The sequence below is a fragment of the Eleutherodactylus coqui genome, chromosome 9, assembly GCF_035609145.1.
Source record: "Eleutherodactylus coqui strain aEleCoq1 chromosome 9, aEleCoq1.hap1, whole genome shotgun sequence".
Lineage (NCBI taxonomy): Eukaryota > Metazoa > Chordata > Amphibia > Anura > Eleutherodactylidae > Eleutherodactylus > Eleutherodactylus coqui.
The window spans coordinates 39,288,476-39,305,682 of record NC_089845.1 but is presented as its reverse complement, the minus strand read 5'-3'; the positions used below and the strand labels follow the sequence as shown (position 1 = coordinate 39,305,682).

General features: G+C 46.3%; 2 protein-coding genes across 3 annotated transcripts in view; both read right to left on the bottom strand.

Moving 5' to 3' along the window:
* The window catches only part of LOC136579015 (serpin B6-like), a 50,279-nt gene extending 45,475 nt beyond the window's left edge, over positions 1-4,804 (bottom strand). For both annotated transcript variants that reach the window (XM_066579260.1, XM_066579258.1), the window contains exon 1: positions 4,652-4,804. The gene's annotated coding sequence lies outside the window, so the exon portion shown is untranslated. The remainder of the gene's footprint in view (positions 1-4,651) is intronic.
* Positions 4,805-5,156: 352 nt separating this feature from the next.
* Positions 5,157-17,207, bottom strand: part of LOC136579013 (leukocyte elastase inhibitor-like) — a 29,961-nt gene continuing 17,910 nt past the window's right edge. The window contains exons 6-8 of the mRNA XM_066579257.1: positions 16,366-16,508; positions 15,281-15,448; positions 5,157-9,261 (exon numbers count right to left, since the gene is read on the bottom strand). Of these exons, the coding sequence (XP_066435354.1) occupies positions 8,857-9,261; positions 15,281-15,448; positions 16,366-16,508 (716 nt within the window). The 3' untranslated portion in view covers positions 5,157-8,856. The remainder of the gene's footprint in view (positions 9,262-15,280; positions 15,449-16,365; positions 16,509-17,207) is intronic.

The window sequence follows — 17,207 nt, the reverse complement described above, 5'->3', positions numbered from 1 at the left end:
TGTGTTGCACAGCTGCGGCGCTTGAGAGGTTAACAGTAATCATTGCCTGCATGTAGATGTATCAGTCTGATATCATGTGGCATGTGTGAAGGTATACATAGGAGTGCTTGAGAGCGGGAGAAAAGTTCTATCTTCAATCTGTGAGTGCCAACTTGTTCAGGGACCCAACAAAGTGCTAACACAGAGCCACAGGGAAGCACCTTCAGCTTCCATGTAGGTGAAGATGGAGGAGGAGGAGCGATTTGCCGTAGCGTTTGGATGGTGGATGTAAAGGAGTGAGTCCCACCATCAGAGACCCCTACAAAAAGTTTCAAACAAGTACCAGTTCATACCACAGGCTTTTCCTGTGCGGCCGCATAAAGTTGGGATCACTGCACAGAGGTACTTAATTGTGACACACCCATGCGCCTGCCGTGCGCGGTGTTTTATCGTTTAAGCCTTCCTGTCAATAATTGTCTGCCAGAGTCTGCGGAGTGACCCCTACCCTTTCTCCTTCGGAGTGCTCCCAGTCTAGGAGCGGTGCATGACAGATAACCTTGGACTGTAGGGCCATATTCATCCCTACCTCTGAGCTCTAGCCTGCTTACATTGAAAATGAATTGTACCTGCCTTGCCATGAATACCTGTTGTAAAAGTTTTATTCATTCAGTAAAAGTTATACCAGGCCTCAACGTTTCTCCGCCGCGTAGCATACCGGTGTGTGGGAACGGTGGCATCACGAATGATCTGTACTACTACTCCCACCCCCATCCTGTTTATTGGCATTCCCTATAATAGGAGTGTCGAAGCTGGGCGGCGATCCTACTCTGTCTTTGGCTGCATGTCATCCCTTCGGGACCAGAGCCTGGTAAGTGCTGCTGTGACCAGTCCGCAATTATCCCTCCCAGCTCTTCGGGTTAGCCAGGTGCCCAGGGTCACCCCTCTGGGGAGTTGCACTTCTGTCATAAGCATCACAGGGTCGAAATGCATTTCCCATTGTTTTCAATGGATAAACATCCCATTGCACTGGCATGCACATCACACGGTATGCGATGCGTTTACCTGTCCCATTGTAAACAATGGGCGATGCGTTCTGAGGGACACGAAAATAAAATGGGACATACAGCGATTTTTTTTTAACCTCACAGCATCAGTAAGAAAATAACTCCCTCATGTGTACGACTGTTCAAGAGAATGGAGTTCATAGTCGCATAACTTTATGCTACTTTTTTGCTACAATGCGCAAAACTCAAGTGAGATTCATGGTTGTGTGGATGTGGCCTTAGGCCGCTTTCAGACAGTTGAGAAAATCATGCGAGATTTGTGCGTTACGAGCTGTACGGACATGACCCCCATTCTTTTGAATGGGGTCATAACCAAGAACGACTTTTTTTCCGCATTGTGGGGAAAAAAAAAAATTGAAAAAAGTCACTGCATGTCCTGTGTTTGGGCGTTCCCTTGGAATGCCTCGTCCATTGTTTTCAATGGAGTCGGCAGAAACATCCCACGGTGTGTGAGGTACAGGGGAGTGCGATGCGATCGCTACTTTACTGAAGTGATGTGAGGCGATTTTGCATTAAGAACTCGCATCCACCAGGGCAAAAAAAAAACTAAAAAAAAACAAAAAACACGTTCCTGAGTGCGATATCAGGCTGAGTTCCACGGCCCAATATCACGCTCGCCTGTGTAAAATTAGCCTTAGGCAGCAGCACACGGAGGGATTTGAATTGTGGAATCCAGAGCGGGCGACCGCCTCCAGATTCGGCAGCAAATACCACCCATATCATCCAACCCAACAGCGAGTCCTCATGTACACGAGTCGTTTCCGCTTGCAGGTGAAGAAAAAAAAAAAATCTGTGCGGATTCCGCATGGATGGCTTCCATTCAAGTCAACGAAAGCCATCTGACCCGCGGCCCGTCTGCAAATGCCGTGGAAAAGCAGGAGTTTCAAACCAAATCTGTACGGCGCGTATCCATAAGGCGAGCCGCACGGAGCATCCACAGCACAGGAAAGAAGAAGAGAGCACAAGAACGTGCGGATGCCGGCCGGGCACAGGGGCGGATCCACTGCAGGCTCCCACACGTGGAATCTGATCCGCCCGTGTGCTTAAGGCCTCCAGGTAAAACCACACAATGCAGCCGGACAAACCACCGCCACACAAGGTACCGGCAAAGCTGAGTGGCTACTGGCCATTGTATGCTTTTTGCCGTGTGTAGCCAGCCCAATGGCGCCCTTCCACCCATAACCAGTTTATAAATACAGCACCAGTAACAGCGCCCGCCTCTGTAGCCCAACGTAGCAGTAGGACCCCCTGGGTGTCCCCATCCATGTATAGTGCCGTCTGACCCTCTTCTTATCCTGCCCGGCCATGCCCCTAAAACTGCAGCTGCTGGAAAGGGTTAAATTCCTTAGTCCCGTCCCCCACTGGCTGCACCCCGAGTGATAAGCTTCTTCATGGAAGCTGGAGCCTGGGGCGAGGTGTGAAGAAGTTACTGCGTGCTGTACGGTGATCGCACAGAACTCTGAGGGCAGCCAGGGAATGAAAGGGTTAAGGAATTTAACCCTTTTCAGCAGTTGCAGTTTTAAAGGGGTTGTCCCGCGCCGAAACGTTTTTTTTTTTTCAATAGCCCCCCCCCCCCCCCGTTCGGCGCGAGACAAACCCGATGCAGGGGTTTAAAAAAAAAAAAACGGATAGTACTTACCTGAATCCCCGCACTCCGGTGACTTCTTACTTACCTTGCGAAGATAGCCGCCGGGATCTTCACCCTCGGTGGACCACAGGTCTTCTGTGCGGTCCATTGCCGATTCCAGCCTCCTGATTGGCTGGAATCGGCACACGTGACGGGGCGGAGCTACGAGGAGCTGCTCTCTGGCACGAGCGGCCCCATTCAGAAGGGAGAAGACCGGACTGCGCAAGCGCGTCTAATCGGGCGATTAGACGCTGAAAATTAGACGGCACCATGGAGACGAGGACGCTAGCAACGGAGCAGGTAAGTGAATAACTTCTGTATGGCTCATAATTAATGCACGATGTATATTACAAAGTGCATTAATATGGCCATACAGAAGTGTATACCCCCACTTGTTTTCGCGGGACAACCCCTTTAAGGGCAGCTCAGGATAACGGCTAATGCCCATGGACGGAGGGACCATCGCTGTGGAATTAGCGGCCAGACGCCCACTGAGAATTCCGCAGCGATGTCCGCCCGTAGACATGCTATGTTAACAGATTCTCTCCCCTGCCCACGAGAGGAAATCAACTATTTTCTGCTCACTGGGAAGAAGTGCAGCATTTCTATTCCGTGCGGAAAACCACACGGACGGCTTCCATTCCATGCAGTGGGCACAGCGGAAGTATAGCGAGAATCTGAGTCATAGCCCAGCGCATGATGCCCTGCACTGCGCCCCGGGCGAGACACTCGAGGCAGATCGGGACAGACGAGTATAGGGGCTCTGGGGGGGCGCTGGATCCGATTCCGCTGCGATATTTTGCAGGTGGAATCCGACTCAGACGTTGGCATGGGGCCTTAGAAGAGAATGCCCACATGGCGGCGCCCCCTCCATCTAGGTGCGTATGTACATGACTGAAGACGGCGACTGGCTGGGCAGTTTGCAGGTTTTTGTGCGCGCAAAACGACACGCAGAAGGGCCCGCGGGTGTGTATAGCGCAGAAGAGCCGTGAACATGGAGGTGTCCTACGTATCGGCTGTATATTCGCGCGCCCGTTCTCGTCCATGACTGACGGCGGTGCGTAATATGCGTCAAACAGTCAGTCGGGGGATTTATTTCATACAGTCGAATGTTGCGTGAAAAAAATAAATAAGCCTCCGCCGACGTGAGATCACCGCATATCAGCCACATAATACCATCGTGTGAACACGCCATTGGTCGCACGCTGCCAGATGCGGTGCGCTACAAGGAACGCCAGCTGACTGACACCCCCATGGCCGAGGGCCGCCGTGCAAGAGGGGCTTAGTTTTTGCTAGTGTACTTAATGATTTCAATGGGCTCATTCACACAATGTGCTGCGGCATAAAATAAATAAATCGGCTTGTCCCGCCGTGCGGTGATGAACGGGCGCGCAAATCTGTGCAAAATATGCAGGAAATCTCAATATTCACTGCACATTTATGCACAAAAATGAAGATTAGCGCAATTTTTTTTGCATACGTTAATACGCCATATATTCGCACGCACAAATACACAGGAACAGGTGATATACGTGCAGGCGGGGGTCAGGTAGGTACACACAGGGGAGCAGGTTATATACGGGCGTCAGGTAGGTACACGCAGCGGAACAGGTGATATACGGGCGGCAGACGTCAGGTAGGTACATGCATGGGAGCAGGTGATACACGTGCGGCAGACGTCAGGTAGGTACATGCATGGGAACAGGTGATATACGGGCGGCAGACGTCAGGTAGGTACATGCACGGTGTGTCACACGGCTGAGCTGCAGCTACAGACGACTGGATAGCCTGAATGGAACTCCACACAACTACCCGGCGGCGGGGAGAACACAGCCGGCACCGGTATACGGCACCACAACTACTGAGTGCTGCCGAGGAAGGACTAGCGCGGGGCGCACCGAGCAGCACCCTGACAACTGCAGACACATATATATATATATATATATATATATATACCCGCTGTCTCTTGCACAGGACTCACCTGCGGCTATATCGGAGCTGGAACGGACGGGTGTGGCGCTGCCTCAGGGACAGGACTAGTGAGCGCAGCGCCCCGCGTGGTGACTAGTAGAGCAGCAGGGAGCGGTCACGTGCTCACCCTCCCTAGCACCCTAGGAAGCGCCAGGACGGGAGGGTGACGTCATGGCCTGTGTGCCGCTAGTGCGGAAGAGTCAGACTGCGCATGTGCGAGTACTGCAGTGACGGCTCTCGTCTGCCCTGGATGTGCCCGTGTTATGTGTTGGGTCAGGAAGTGTAGAAGGTCGGGGGAAACTTGTAGGAGGCTTGTGTGAGGTCAATGTGCTGCGTGTGTGCAGAGTGCGGCCACCACAAAGCTCAGCTCCACGGCAAAGCTCAGGAATCCCTTTAAATTGTTCTGGTTGTGTTTTTTTGCAATCAGCTGACAGTGTGTAAATGTTACAAATCAACCTGATTTTCGGTGTGATGAGTCTGTCCAGCAGGTGAACACTAGATGAGGACGCAGGAGATTCTCGCTTGCTTTCTTTTTATTTGAAAAAGCCCATAAGATTTAGATTTACAGCATTTTTCCCTAAAAAAACAATAAAAGGTTAGAAGCGGCACATTATAATATAGACGCCCGCCTTCCCGATATAATATAAAGTGATGCCAGTCCAGTCTATAACAAAAGCAACAGGTTTCGTATGCTGCGTCCACTGCAGGCGGATGCGGAGTTGCATGGGGCCAGCAGCGCATGCGCATTGCCTATGCAGGGCTAGAGCTAAACCATAACGCCCAGATGGGTGATACAAGCACACGGCCAGCAGTCAGCTCTGTGGAGAGCCCTAGAATGTTAGTGGAATCACAGAACACCTAAATGGAGCCTTCAGTATAGCGTGGTGGACATGCTGCCCAATCCGAGGACACAATGAAGTCGTGGCGGAGCCCTAATTCCAGCAGGGGCTTCATTTCTGTACCTGATTCCATGCAGTAGTTTTCATAACCCCCGCTCAGACAAGCTGCAGCCCCGTACCTATGAGCGACGGGCTGACCCTAAGGCTAGTTTCATTTCTGAGCGCGATGTCGGGCCATGAAGCGGAGCCCTATATTGTGCAATGTCCCAGCGCATGTGAGATGGTTTTGTGCCAGTACAGTTGTGATCCTCGGGCACGGCTGAACCTCTCGTCGCACCCATGAGTATATCGCACGCCGTGCAATGTGGTTTCTGGCCCCTTTGAAAATAATAGGTGATGCTCGGAGGGAACACCCAAAGATAGGACTTGCCACAATTTTTTCCCGCACTGCGATGTGCGGAGATAATTCACTCATGTATATTATATGACCCCATTCAAGAGAATGAGGTTCATATTCGTGCAAGATCTCGCAGAGCACAAATCTCGTGTGATTTTCATGGCCGCGTGAAACTAGTCTAAGGTCTGATGTCCACAGGCTGGTCAGGCTTCATGGGCGGGAGCCCTGCCGAGGGATCCCACCCTGCTAGCCGCATGAGGACATTACTTACCAATCCGGATGCATGCAGGTCGTCCATCATCTCCTCCGTGCATGTGGGTGGGCGCACCGGCATGTGGGCAGGCCCGCCGGTCACACGCCGCCCGCACATGCACAGTGGAGATATTTTTTTTTAAATCTCCTGCTTTCCTGCGGGACCCGCAGCACACCCACCCGGAGTGACAGTTCCGGGTGGGCTGCAGATTGGATAGCTCTCATTGGCTTCAATGGAAGCCATCCCTGCGGGATCCGTGGCAAAATGGAGCATGCTGTGATTTGTTTTCCGAACCATCCGGTCTGGAAAACAAACCCGCATTCTTTAATTAACCCTTTCCAATCCAATTTGTATTCTGGTTTTCCTAGGGGGCTTACTCTTTTTTGCCGTTATACAACAGCGCTATCTGCTGGCTAAAGCCAGTACTGCATGAGGTGACACGTTGGATAGGCTCCGACAGCAGAGAGGCTGCCAATATACAGTAAGAGAACCCCGACGGACGTCTTCAAACATCAGAGCTGTACAGCCTTAAATCATAATGTCTTCAGACATCAGACAGTGGATTGTAAAGGGTTAAGCTGCAGGCGTCCATGATTGTCTAAGGGCAGCTTGAACTCCGAATCATCCACGCGGGTGCCCCACACAGATCCTGAATTTAAACCCGCCCGTGGACATGAGCTCCAAGGCTCGGTTCACACGGGGCAGAATTGCAGGAATTCTGCTGGTAATCCTAAACTCGAGACTAAGCAGCAAAGTGGACGAGATTCGCACAATCATCCACACGCTGCGGACAGTCAGTTGCAGCCAAGCTACACTGAAAGTGACATGCCGCACGGAATTCAAAGCCGCGGCGGTCTCTCTCCTCTCTATGGGGAGAGAGGGCCACAGCGGAATAAAATGCTTTCAAAACCCATGGGACTTCAGCTGCGGAAATCTCACTGAATTTCCATGCGGTCCCGTTGCGGAGGATTTCCGCCCCATGTGAACCCAGCCTAAGGATGGAATTTGTCAATCAGCGGTGGGTAGGGGGGAGAGCAACAGTTCATGATTATTGGGTATCACACTGCACACGCAGTACATCCGCAGTGCAGACCGCAGCTTGTAGAGGACGGTTTTATGAATACTACTATACAGAAGCAAGTAAGTGAGCCATCACTGGAATCAGGGACCAGCAGGAGCTCCCAAGGTCGCCGACTAATGCGAGTCACTCAGTTGTACAAATATACAAAATCCAAACAGTCAGGGTCCTTTTAGACAAGCCGATTCTCGTTTGAACGAGGGAGTGACATCACCGCTGGCTCATTCCCTGCCGGCAGATATATCTTTGGCTCATTCAAAGGAGCATTGTTCAGTATCATTCAGTATTTCACATTCGCTGTGTTAGTGAATGAGAAGGATTGAATGATCGCTGTTTAAACCGAATGACAAGTGAACGAGCCAACGATGGTTTTTATGCCGGCATAAAATGAAGGGCGAACTATTCTCGTTCATTCATTGGCTGCGTTCAGACGGAAAGATTATTGTTCCCTTTTGCTCGTTTGAACCATAATTGTTCCATTTAAAAGGACTTTTAGTCTCCATAAAAGGATCCTTTTTATCTGGCTGAATTACATGGATAAAAGGTTTAACCCTTTCTAATCCCATTTCCCGGCCACCCGCACTGCAGCAGCTCTTGGGTGGTAGAGTGCGTTGTGGATTCCTTGGGATTATTCAACAGAAACTAATAAGAATGAATTTCAGGATGAATTTATTAGCAATTGTTTTGAAAATTAACAATTTCCAATCCAGTGTTGGCCCTCATCCAACCTTAAGATTTCCCAGCATAGCTGACACATGTATGCTGTCGTATGCAGGACAGCTCTCCGATGTTGGAGGCTGTTCTGCATATGTATGCTGCCGCATGCAGGACTGCTCTCCAATGTTGAGGGCTGTTCTGTATATCCTACAGTATGCAGGACAGCTCTAAAGGCTGTTCTGCATATATATACTGCAGTATGCAGGACAGCTACCTGATGTTGAAGGCTATTTTGCATATATATGCTGCAGTATGCAGGACAGCTCTCCAATGTTAAAGGCTGTTCTGCATATATATGCTGCAGTATATAGGACAGCTCTCCAATGTTAAAGGCTGTTCTGCATATATATGCTGCAGTATGCAGGACAGTGCTCTGATGTTAGAGGCTGTACTGCATATATATGCTGCAGTATGCAGGACAGCTCTCCAATGTTGGAGGCTGTTCTGCATATATATGCACTCCATATCCTGTATACTGTAACATACATATGCAGAAGAGCCTCCGACATCAGAGAGCTGTCCTGTATACTGTAGCATAGATATACTGTTAGAAACAAGTGTCGACCCTAAGATTTCCCTGCATAGATCCAACGTTGGTTGAGGGCCAACACTGGATTGGAAAAGGTTGAGAAAGAAGAAAGGACCACGCTATGAGTAGAGCTCACGTTGGTATTAGTCATGGTGCGCGCCTTTTTTTAAAAACCCTTTATCTATGTGATTCAGTCAAATGAAGAAGATCCTTTCAAAGAGTCGGACTGTTTGGATGTTCTTTACAATGCTGTATATCGAGTCACCATGATGTATCAGTCATGTTAACGATTGCTACATATGTAATCCTTATAATGAATTATTGTATATTGGCCCCGAAATATTAACGCTTTATCGAGTTTGCAAGCTCGGCATTTTGCATTCATGATCATCTTGCCATAGTCTATGGCTTGCAAAATTTTCCAAGAAAAAGTATGATATCTGTCTCATTATGTTTTATGAAGAACAGAAAAGGATGGTCTGCGTGGAATCTCTCTACGATAGGCCGGATTCTGGCGGTCACGATGCCAGCAGTAGCGGCAGCCGCCTCCGTTCCTTCTTCGTTAATCTCCACAAACGCTTTGTGAAATATCTTGGACACAAACAGGTTGCCTTTCTTTGATATCCCCGTGAGATCTGCTTTATCGGCATTGAACAGATCAGCGAGGCCCATCTCAGTGAGGTATGTCTTCAGGTCGTACTGCTCCTCAAGACGGATGCGCGGAAAGTCAACCTCCACTTGAGTCTTGCCCATCACGTCCGCACTGGTCCAGGCTTTCAGCTTCTCATAGCTCAGTTCCTTCTCTAGCTGTTTATGAAACAGACATTAGTAAATACGAAGACCTTTATGGCTTCATATCACAATACATGGAGCCTTATACAAGGAATAAGACACGACTGAAATGGACCAAAAAGTACGTTGTTTTATCCATATTAATATAAAGTATAATAAAGCCCAATAAGGCATAGAATGTTAACCCTTTGCAATCCAATTTTGGACATAGGGTTTCCTAGGGGGTTTTCTCTTTCTGCCATTATACAATGGCGCCATCTGCTGACTATTGCCAGTACTGCGGTATGGAACATGCTGGAGAGGCCCCCGACAACAGAGCGGCCAGTAATCTACAGTAAGAATACCCTGCCAGACGTCTTCCGACATCGGCGCTGTACAGCCTTCAATCAGAATGTCTTTAGACGTCAGACAGTGGATTGGAAAGGGTTAAGGAGAGTCGGAGGTTCCGTCGGAGATCGGCACCAAGTAGCAGAAGACACAGCGCTGCTGGACTGCTGAGCAAAAACCAAATGAACCCCATTGTAGTCAATGGGGTCCGCCCAGCTTCATTACAGGACGGGTCCATTCGGCCAGGGGATTCCCCTTTCCCGCTCCCATAACAGAGCAGGAAAACGGAACCTCAAATGCAGATGTGAAATAATTAACACTAAATAAATAATTAACACTAGCTTAGTGGCCCTATCACTTTTTTAACCCCTTCCCACTACCGGGCATACATTTACGTCCTGTGGAGACAGGGTATGTATGAAGGGAGATCATGGGGTGACCTCCCTTCATACAGCGCGGGCGCCGGCTGTACACCCAGCCGCACGGTTGAGCAAAGCCATTCACCCTTTAAATAACGCTGTCAGTTCTGACAGCGGCATTTAAATCTCCTGAACGATGTTCAGGGATCCCATATGGCCCCCTGCGAAGAGATTGTGGGAAGCCGTGAGGGTGTCATGGAAGCCAGGGGCCTTCTGAAAGGCCCCAGGGCTGTCATTGCAGAATGCCTATCAAGCCATCCTCATGGGGTGGCTTGATGGACTGCCTGTCCGATTGCAGTATGATGTAATGCTATTGCCTTACATCATTCTGCAGGAGCGATCAAGATATCACTAGTTGTAGTCCCCTCTAGAAACTAAAAAAAAAGAAAAGTAAAAATCAGAACAATAAAGTTTTACTAATTGTTGAAAAAAAAACAATAAAAGTAAAAAAAAAAAAAATTTGCCATATTTACAATAAAGAAATTTAAATTATAAAACAAAAATACATATTTGGTATCGCTATGTCTGTAAAAGTCCGATCTATCAAAGTAATGCATTATTTACCCCACACGATGAACGTTGTCCGAGAAAAAAAAAAAGAGACCAGAAATGTGCTTTTTTTGGTCACTCTTTCTCTGAGAAAAAATGCAATAAGAAGCGATAAAAAAGTTTTATGTACCATTTTATGATACCAAGGGAAACTACAGGTCGTGCCACAAAAAATGAGTCCTCTTACAACTATGTCGACGGAGAAATAAAAAGTTATTGCACACGCAAGATGATGGCAGAAAATAATTTTAAAAAATTGAATGTCTTTGAAAAAAAATAAAAGAACTACAGCAAAAACAAAACAAAAATCGATATAAGTTTGGTATCGTAGTAATCGTACTGACCCACAGAATAAAGACACAACGAAAAAAAATTTCCATTTCTCTCTACTTACAATTTTTTAAAAGTTTTTCAGTACACTATATAGTACATTAAATGCTACCATTGAGAAATACAACTCATCCCGCAAAAAACAAGCCTTCATAGAGCCATGTTGATGGATAAATAAAGGAGTTACAATTTTTTAAAAGGGGGGAGAAAAAAACAAAAATGGAAGAAAAAAAGGGCTGCGTCATTAAGGGTTTATTAACTACTGGAATCTGGATATGACATGGGCTTAATGTTTTACGTCTTTGTGAATAGATGGAACTTGTCATGAAAGCCGTATCAGAATATGAGGATCTTACAAGCTCAGAAATAGAAGTTCCCTGTTCTTCATACTCCTATAGGCCGGAGTCACACAAGCGTAGGCGTATTTGCACCACATTTTTGCACAGCAGGCGTTGTGTATTTGCTTGTGTCGTAAGTAGGGATGAGCGAGTATACTCGCTAAGGCACTACTCGCTCGAGTAATGTGCCTTAGCCGAGTATCTCCTCGCTCGTCCCGAAAGATTCGGGGGCCGCCGCAGCTGACAGGTGAGTTGTGGCGGGGAGCAGGGGAGAGCGGGCGGGAGAGAGGGAGAGAGAGATCTCCCCTCCGTTCCTCCCTGCTCTCCCCCGCAGCTCCCTGCCCCGCGGCGGCACCCGAATCTTTCTGGACGAGCGGGGGAGATACATGGCTAAGGCACATTACTCGAGCGAGTAGTGCCTTAGCGAGTATACTCGCTCATCCCTAGTCGTAAGTCATGCACAATTGCAAAAAACACGCAAATAAGATATTATATATATATATATATATATATATATATATATACACACACACACACACACACATACACATATAGTAGATTATTTCTATCAACATTCTGATTTCCACGTCTTCATTTAACTTTATATCAAATGTTCTTCTGGATTTTCTTTATTTAAAAGCTGTCATTTTACCAGTGACCCGTAGGTGGCAGTCTTTAGCTAAATTAATGTAGTTCTCTATTGCGATAGTAGGGATGGTTATACAAAGTACTACTAAGGCTAGGGAGCACCGGATGCTGGTTCGGTCTCTTTTTCAAACATGGTGTTACATCGCATAAAGACAAAGTCATTGGATTCTTGTGTTTCACCTTTTATGGTATTTTACCTCCACCTGACCAACACGGGTACCGGGGCTAATATATTCATCTGACAGAAATGGGAAAAAACTGCTCAATGCAAAACATTTTTGAAGTCGTGACTACGAAAGACAAGAGGTCAACGACAAACAGGTCTGTGGTACACGGCTCTATGATTATGGCACAGTAATGTTACAGTAGTGACTTACAAGTTAGGCTAGATTCACACGGGCGTATGCGTGTTCGCACGCACATGAGCGATGAGTATTTGTGGAATAAGAGCTCATACAGACAAACGTATGCAGAGCGTATTTGCGCAAGAACTAAACTTGGCGCTGACGCTAAACAGGCTGATATGCACATGCCAGCACAAAGCAGTGTAATTTTTGCACTCCTTCACATTGTACTCCCTTGCTGTGGAATAGAGCAGGAAATGCAAGAACCAACCCATTTAAATCAATGGCTTTGCTTCGTCACATTTTACAGGCGTGAGTTTCATGCTTTTTTTGCATGCACATCGGCGTATTTTACTGCACTTTTCAGAGTGCAAGGCATGTGCGTTTTGATGTACCAAAAAAAATGCATCGATTGAAATTTCCAATTAGTCGAATAAGTTCAAGATGTGTTGTTTTTCTTGCGCAAGTATGCAGTGTTTCACCTGTCTCCTAGCATACTGTGCCAATCAATGCCAAGCTCAATGAACCAATCACACCCATCGCATTGAATGACTGATTGGTTCATTAAGCTCTGCATTGATTGGCTGAACCACAGTGCTCGAGAACCAATCAGAGCCAGCACTTCATGGAGGCGGGATTTATGAACCCCCTGACCAGGAAGCACTGGCTGAAGACTATAGACAAGTGTGACAGAGCTTCAGGAGGAGAAGTGCAGCAGAGCGGACAGCACCTGTTAGGTGATGTACTTGTAATTTTTAGGAAACTATCGTGCCAGTGTTTCTGGTGGCGCAATGTGCCACACAGCTCTGCTACATGGTACATCCATGATGATCCCCACACATCACACACAGCTCTGCTACATGCACGTTACATACATTGTTCATCCCATACAACAGGGATCAAAAGCAGCACAGCACTGGAGATAAAGGACCTGTGATGAGGTCACCATCATGCTCCACCCCTGATCACATTGATCAAATGACAGTGACGCTCATCCCGAGGGAATGACTTACATGCTCTGCCCCTGATCACATGACGGAGACGTGATCAAAGCTCCTGAATCCTTGTGCAGATTAATATTAATTACTGGCGGAATACAAACCCCCTGCGGCTTAAATTGCTATGAAGTACTAACGAACACCTAGCCAGACAGCAGCCGTGTGTGTACAGGACCAGTGATGATGTCAACGTCATGTGATCAGGGGCGGAGCATGTAACTCACTCACTGCCACCCATCCAATAGTTGGCGCTACAGAGCTATTGTTCCATGATTCTTATTTGCATATATTTCCCAGAGGAGCATGCATGCCCTTATAAGTCTCCTCACTCACCTACTAGGTGTCTCCACACCCCTTCTGGGTGCTCTCCTTAAGGACAGACGATACCCCTCCCAAAAAAAGGTAATGACATTGCTATGTTAAGGGAACTTTGACGGGGAGCAAAAAATTGTTCGTCCCAGCTAAAGAGCAAACAGTGACACAGTTTGCTCGTTTGCTTGGGCGGTCAGTTTTAATTAATTTAAATTTTTTTTAACATGATCATTCAGTCAACGAGAACGACTGAATGATCGGTGTGTAAAACAAACAATTAGCGAATGAGCCAACAATGATTTTCAAAATTCACCGGGGCAGAAAGGGGTCAACTATATATATATATAAAAGAGAGTCTTCATCTTCAGTGATCATTAGTCTCACTATTTTAAATTTCGTATCGTGATTTTAAATCTGAACGCGTTTCCCTAGTCTCCACCTACTAGTTCATCAGGAGGAAAATGGTGCTGAGAGATGTAAGAAGAGCTCATATATATCCCTGTCAGGAGTGGACGGAACAATTGCAGATGTCAGTAAAGCCAGGAGTAGTACTGATTCATATAGCAAACTCCCTACTGCTAGCAAATGATGGTTACGTCCCCTAGCTGAGCGGGGAGGATGCGACACTGCGCCAAACACAGGGAAAAGAAGACAGCCGGACCTTACTAGGCTTTAACAGCCATACAAGTCCACGGAAGGGGAGTAACGTGTGTGAACTGGCCATGCCAGCGTGATACTCACAGTACTATATGCAGACACAGGCACAACAGCCTGATTATTGCCATCACTAAACCTTGTTCATGCGCAAATATGCTGCGCTGAGGTGAGTATATTTGTGTATACACCCATCTGTCGAAGTGCCTAGTCAAAGACGGGCAACTAAATTAATAAACGGAATGGAAGGACTAGAATACCTAGAGAGACTATCAAAATTGAGATTATTCACCCTGGAAAAAAGACGGCTAAGGGGCGACGAAATAACTATGTAGAAATACATTAGGGAACAATACAAGGATCTCTCCCATGATCTGTTTACACCCAGGACTGCGACGGTAACAAGAGGGCCTCCGCTACGTCTAGAGGAAAGAAGGTTCAATCACCAACATAGGAGGGGGTTCTTTACTGTAAGAGCAGTGAGACTGTGGAACTCTCTGCCAGAGAACGTGGTGATGGCAAAATCAATGGAGGAGTTTAAGAGGGGATTAGATGCGTTTATAGAGTGCTATAATACTACAGGATATGGACATTAAATAACCAGCGAGGTTGCTGATCCGGGTCTTGGAGTCACGTAGGAACTTTCAAATGTTGATCCAGTGATTATTCTGACTGCCATTATGCCTTCCTCTGGATCAACAAGGGGGGTGGAAATAGGCTGAAATAGATGGACATTTATCTTTTTTCAGCCTTGCATACTATGTTACTATGCTAGTCATAGAAAAAAAATCTAATATGCTCCCACTACGTTACAGCAGGTATGCCAGTGCTGGCATAACTGTTGTTTGAGGTCCCTGCCAACCAGCACTCCAAATCTCAGCTTCCTGTCCCAGTCAACTATTGGAAGTCTTGTAAAGGACTAGGAGATTGTGATTAGTGGCAGTTGGACCATAGAGTCCACGTATGGATGGAGTGAGACTTGTCTACTATACTTAGCATATATCATAATCATAAGACATCCTCTAAATACGTCAAGTAGAATAAACTAATCTGTATGCTTCTATCATTCTTTAAACTTTGTATATTGATAAGGCATCCCGGTATCACTGACTCACCTGTTCTAGTCCAGTAGAACAGTCCTTAATCTCATCTGGTAGTAGAATCATCATGCTTAGTTCCTCATTAACATAGGGGAGTTCCAACACCTTTGTCTCAAGCTCTTCAATGTAAAATATGTTGAACTTATTCTTCTGGAACATCATTGGTACAGGTTTACTTTTTGTCTGTAAAAAAAGGCACATTTTATAACATTGTATACACAACTTTTTTCCCCTCAGTACAAGCAAATCAGATTAAAGGATTGTCTTTCTCCTTGTAGCTGAGCAAATCTCCCAGCAACTTGTTGAACCTGTAGTCCCATTTTTGGGATGTCCCATAATTATTTCTTTTCCCGGGGCTTATTTAATACACGGACACCAGTCATCCTCCATTGTAAGAGCCGCACTTTGAAGGACGCTCCTTTGACAACACAATCTGAGTTACTACACAAATTCTGAAAAAAGTTTGGTACCGTGTTAGCCAGTAGAGCAAAATATGATTGTTCCCAGCAAGACAAACCATGTAATCTTGTAGATATGATACCAGAGAAAGACAGGATTACCTGTAGCAGAGTACTTTTCTAATCACAGACACGACATAGAAGATATGAAAGTTATGATACTGAAAGGCAATTTCAAGTCACAAAGCCAGAGAAGAATTTGGTAACATAAATTTATAACAACTTTTGACACTTTCAATAGAGGGTTAAATTGTTCACGAGGATTCATATGTGACTGGGAAGTATGAGAAATCTATAGCACAGATAACACTGCTGGTCTGGTGACCCCCCAACACTAATTCAGGGACCATAAAACCTTCACTTCCTTATCAGTGACTAGTTAAAGATGTTTGTATTTTTGTTGTTATATTCTTTTAAGTGCACATTAATCAAATCCATGTCTGTGCCTTGTCATAAGTAAGTGTATATATATATATGCACATCTCTTCAGATCTATTTCATTTAAGCCTGAAGCAGGACCCTGCATTGGTTCAAAAACTCGCATTAACATCATGTATTTTGTTAGCCATTAAAAGGTATCATATCTACAAGATTACTTGGTTTCTCTTGCTGAGAACAATCACATTTTATACAAACTCTTACCTTGCTCAGTTTGAATGGTTTTTGTTCTGTGTTTTCTTCTGGAAATTTTTTTTCCCAGTTTCCCTTAAAGTATACTGCATTTACTAAGACTAGCTTTGTTAGAGCGTCTACGGAGCCTGGTGCCAAGATATCTTTTATTTTACCTAGAAGAGGAGATAACATTAAAAGTACATTTCATGTTGACCTAAACATATTATTTCATATTTCTTTCTTACAGTTATTATGGTGCCTAATAAAATCAATGACAGCTATCCCTGCAATTATAAGCACTGGCCACTATACAGGGGGCAGATCCATCTACTTCCTCCCTGACTCCTGTGTACTGTTCTGACAGCAGGTGCCCGATCAGCTGATTGGCCAGGGACAACTATTAATGACCTGTCCTAATGATAGATCATGAGTAGAGATGAGCGAACGTACTCGGTAAGGCCAATTTCGCAATCGAGCACCGCGATTTTCGAGTACTTCACTACTCGGGTGAAAAGTACTCGGAGGCGCTGTGTGGTGGGGCGTGGTGTGGTGGAGCAGGGGGGTAGCAGCGCGGAACAGGGGGAAGCTCTTTCTCCCTCTCCCCCCACTCCCCTCTGCAACCCCCCGCTCATCCACAGCGCCCCCAAGTACTTTTCACCCGAGTAGTGAAGTACTCGAAAATCGCGGTGCTCGATTGCGAAATCGGCCTTACCGAGTAAGTTCGCTCATCTCTAATCATGAGTAATATTTGTGTGGAAAACACCTTTAATCAACATTGAAAATTAGTATGTACTGAAGTATTGCCATATATAGTACAAATGACCGCAAGTTCAAATCCCCTATGGGGACTAGAAAAAATGTAGGCAATCTAT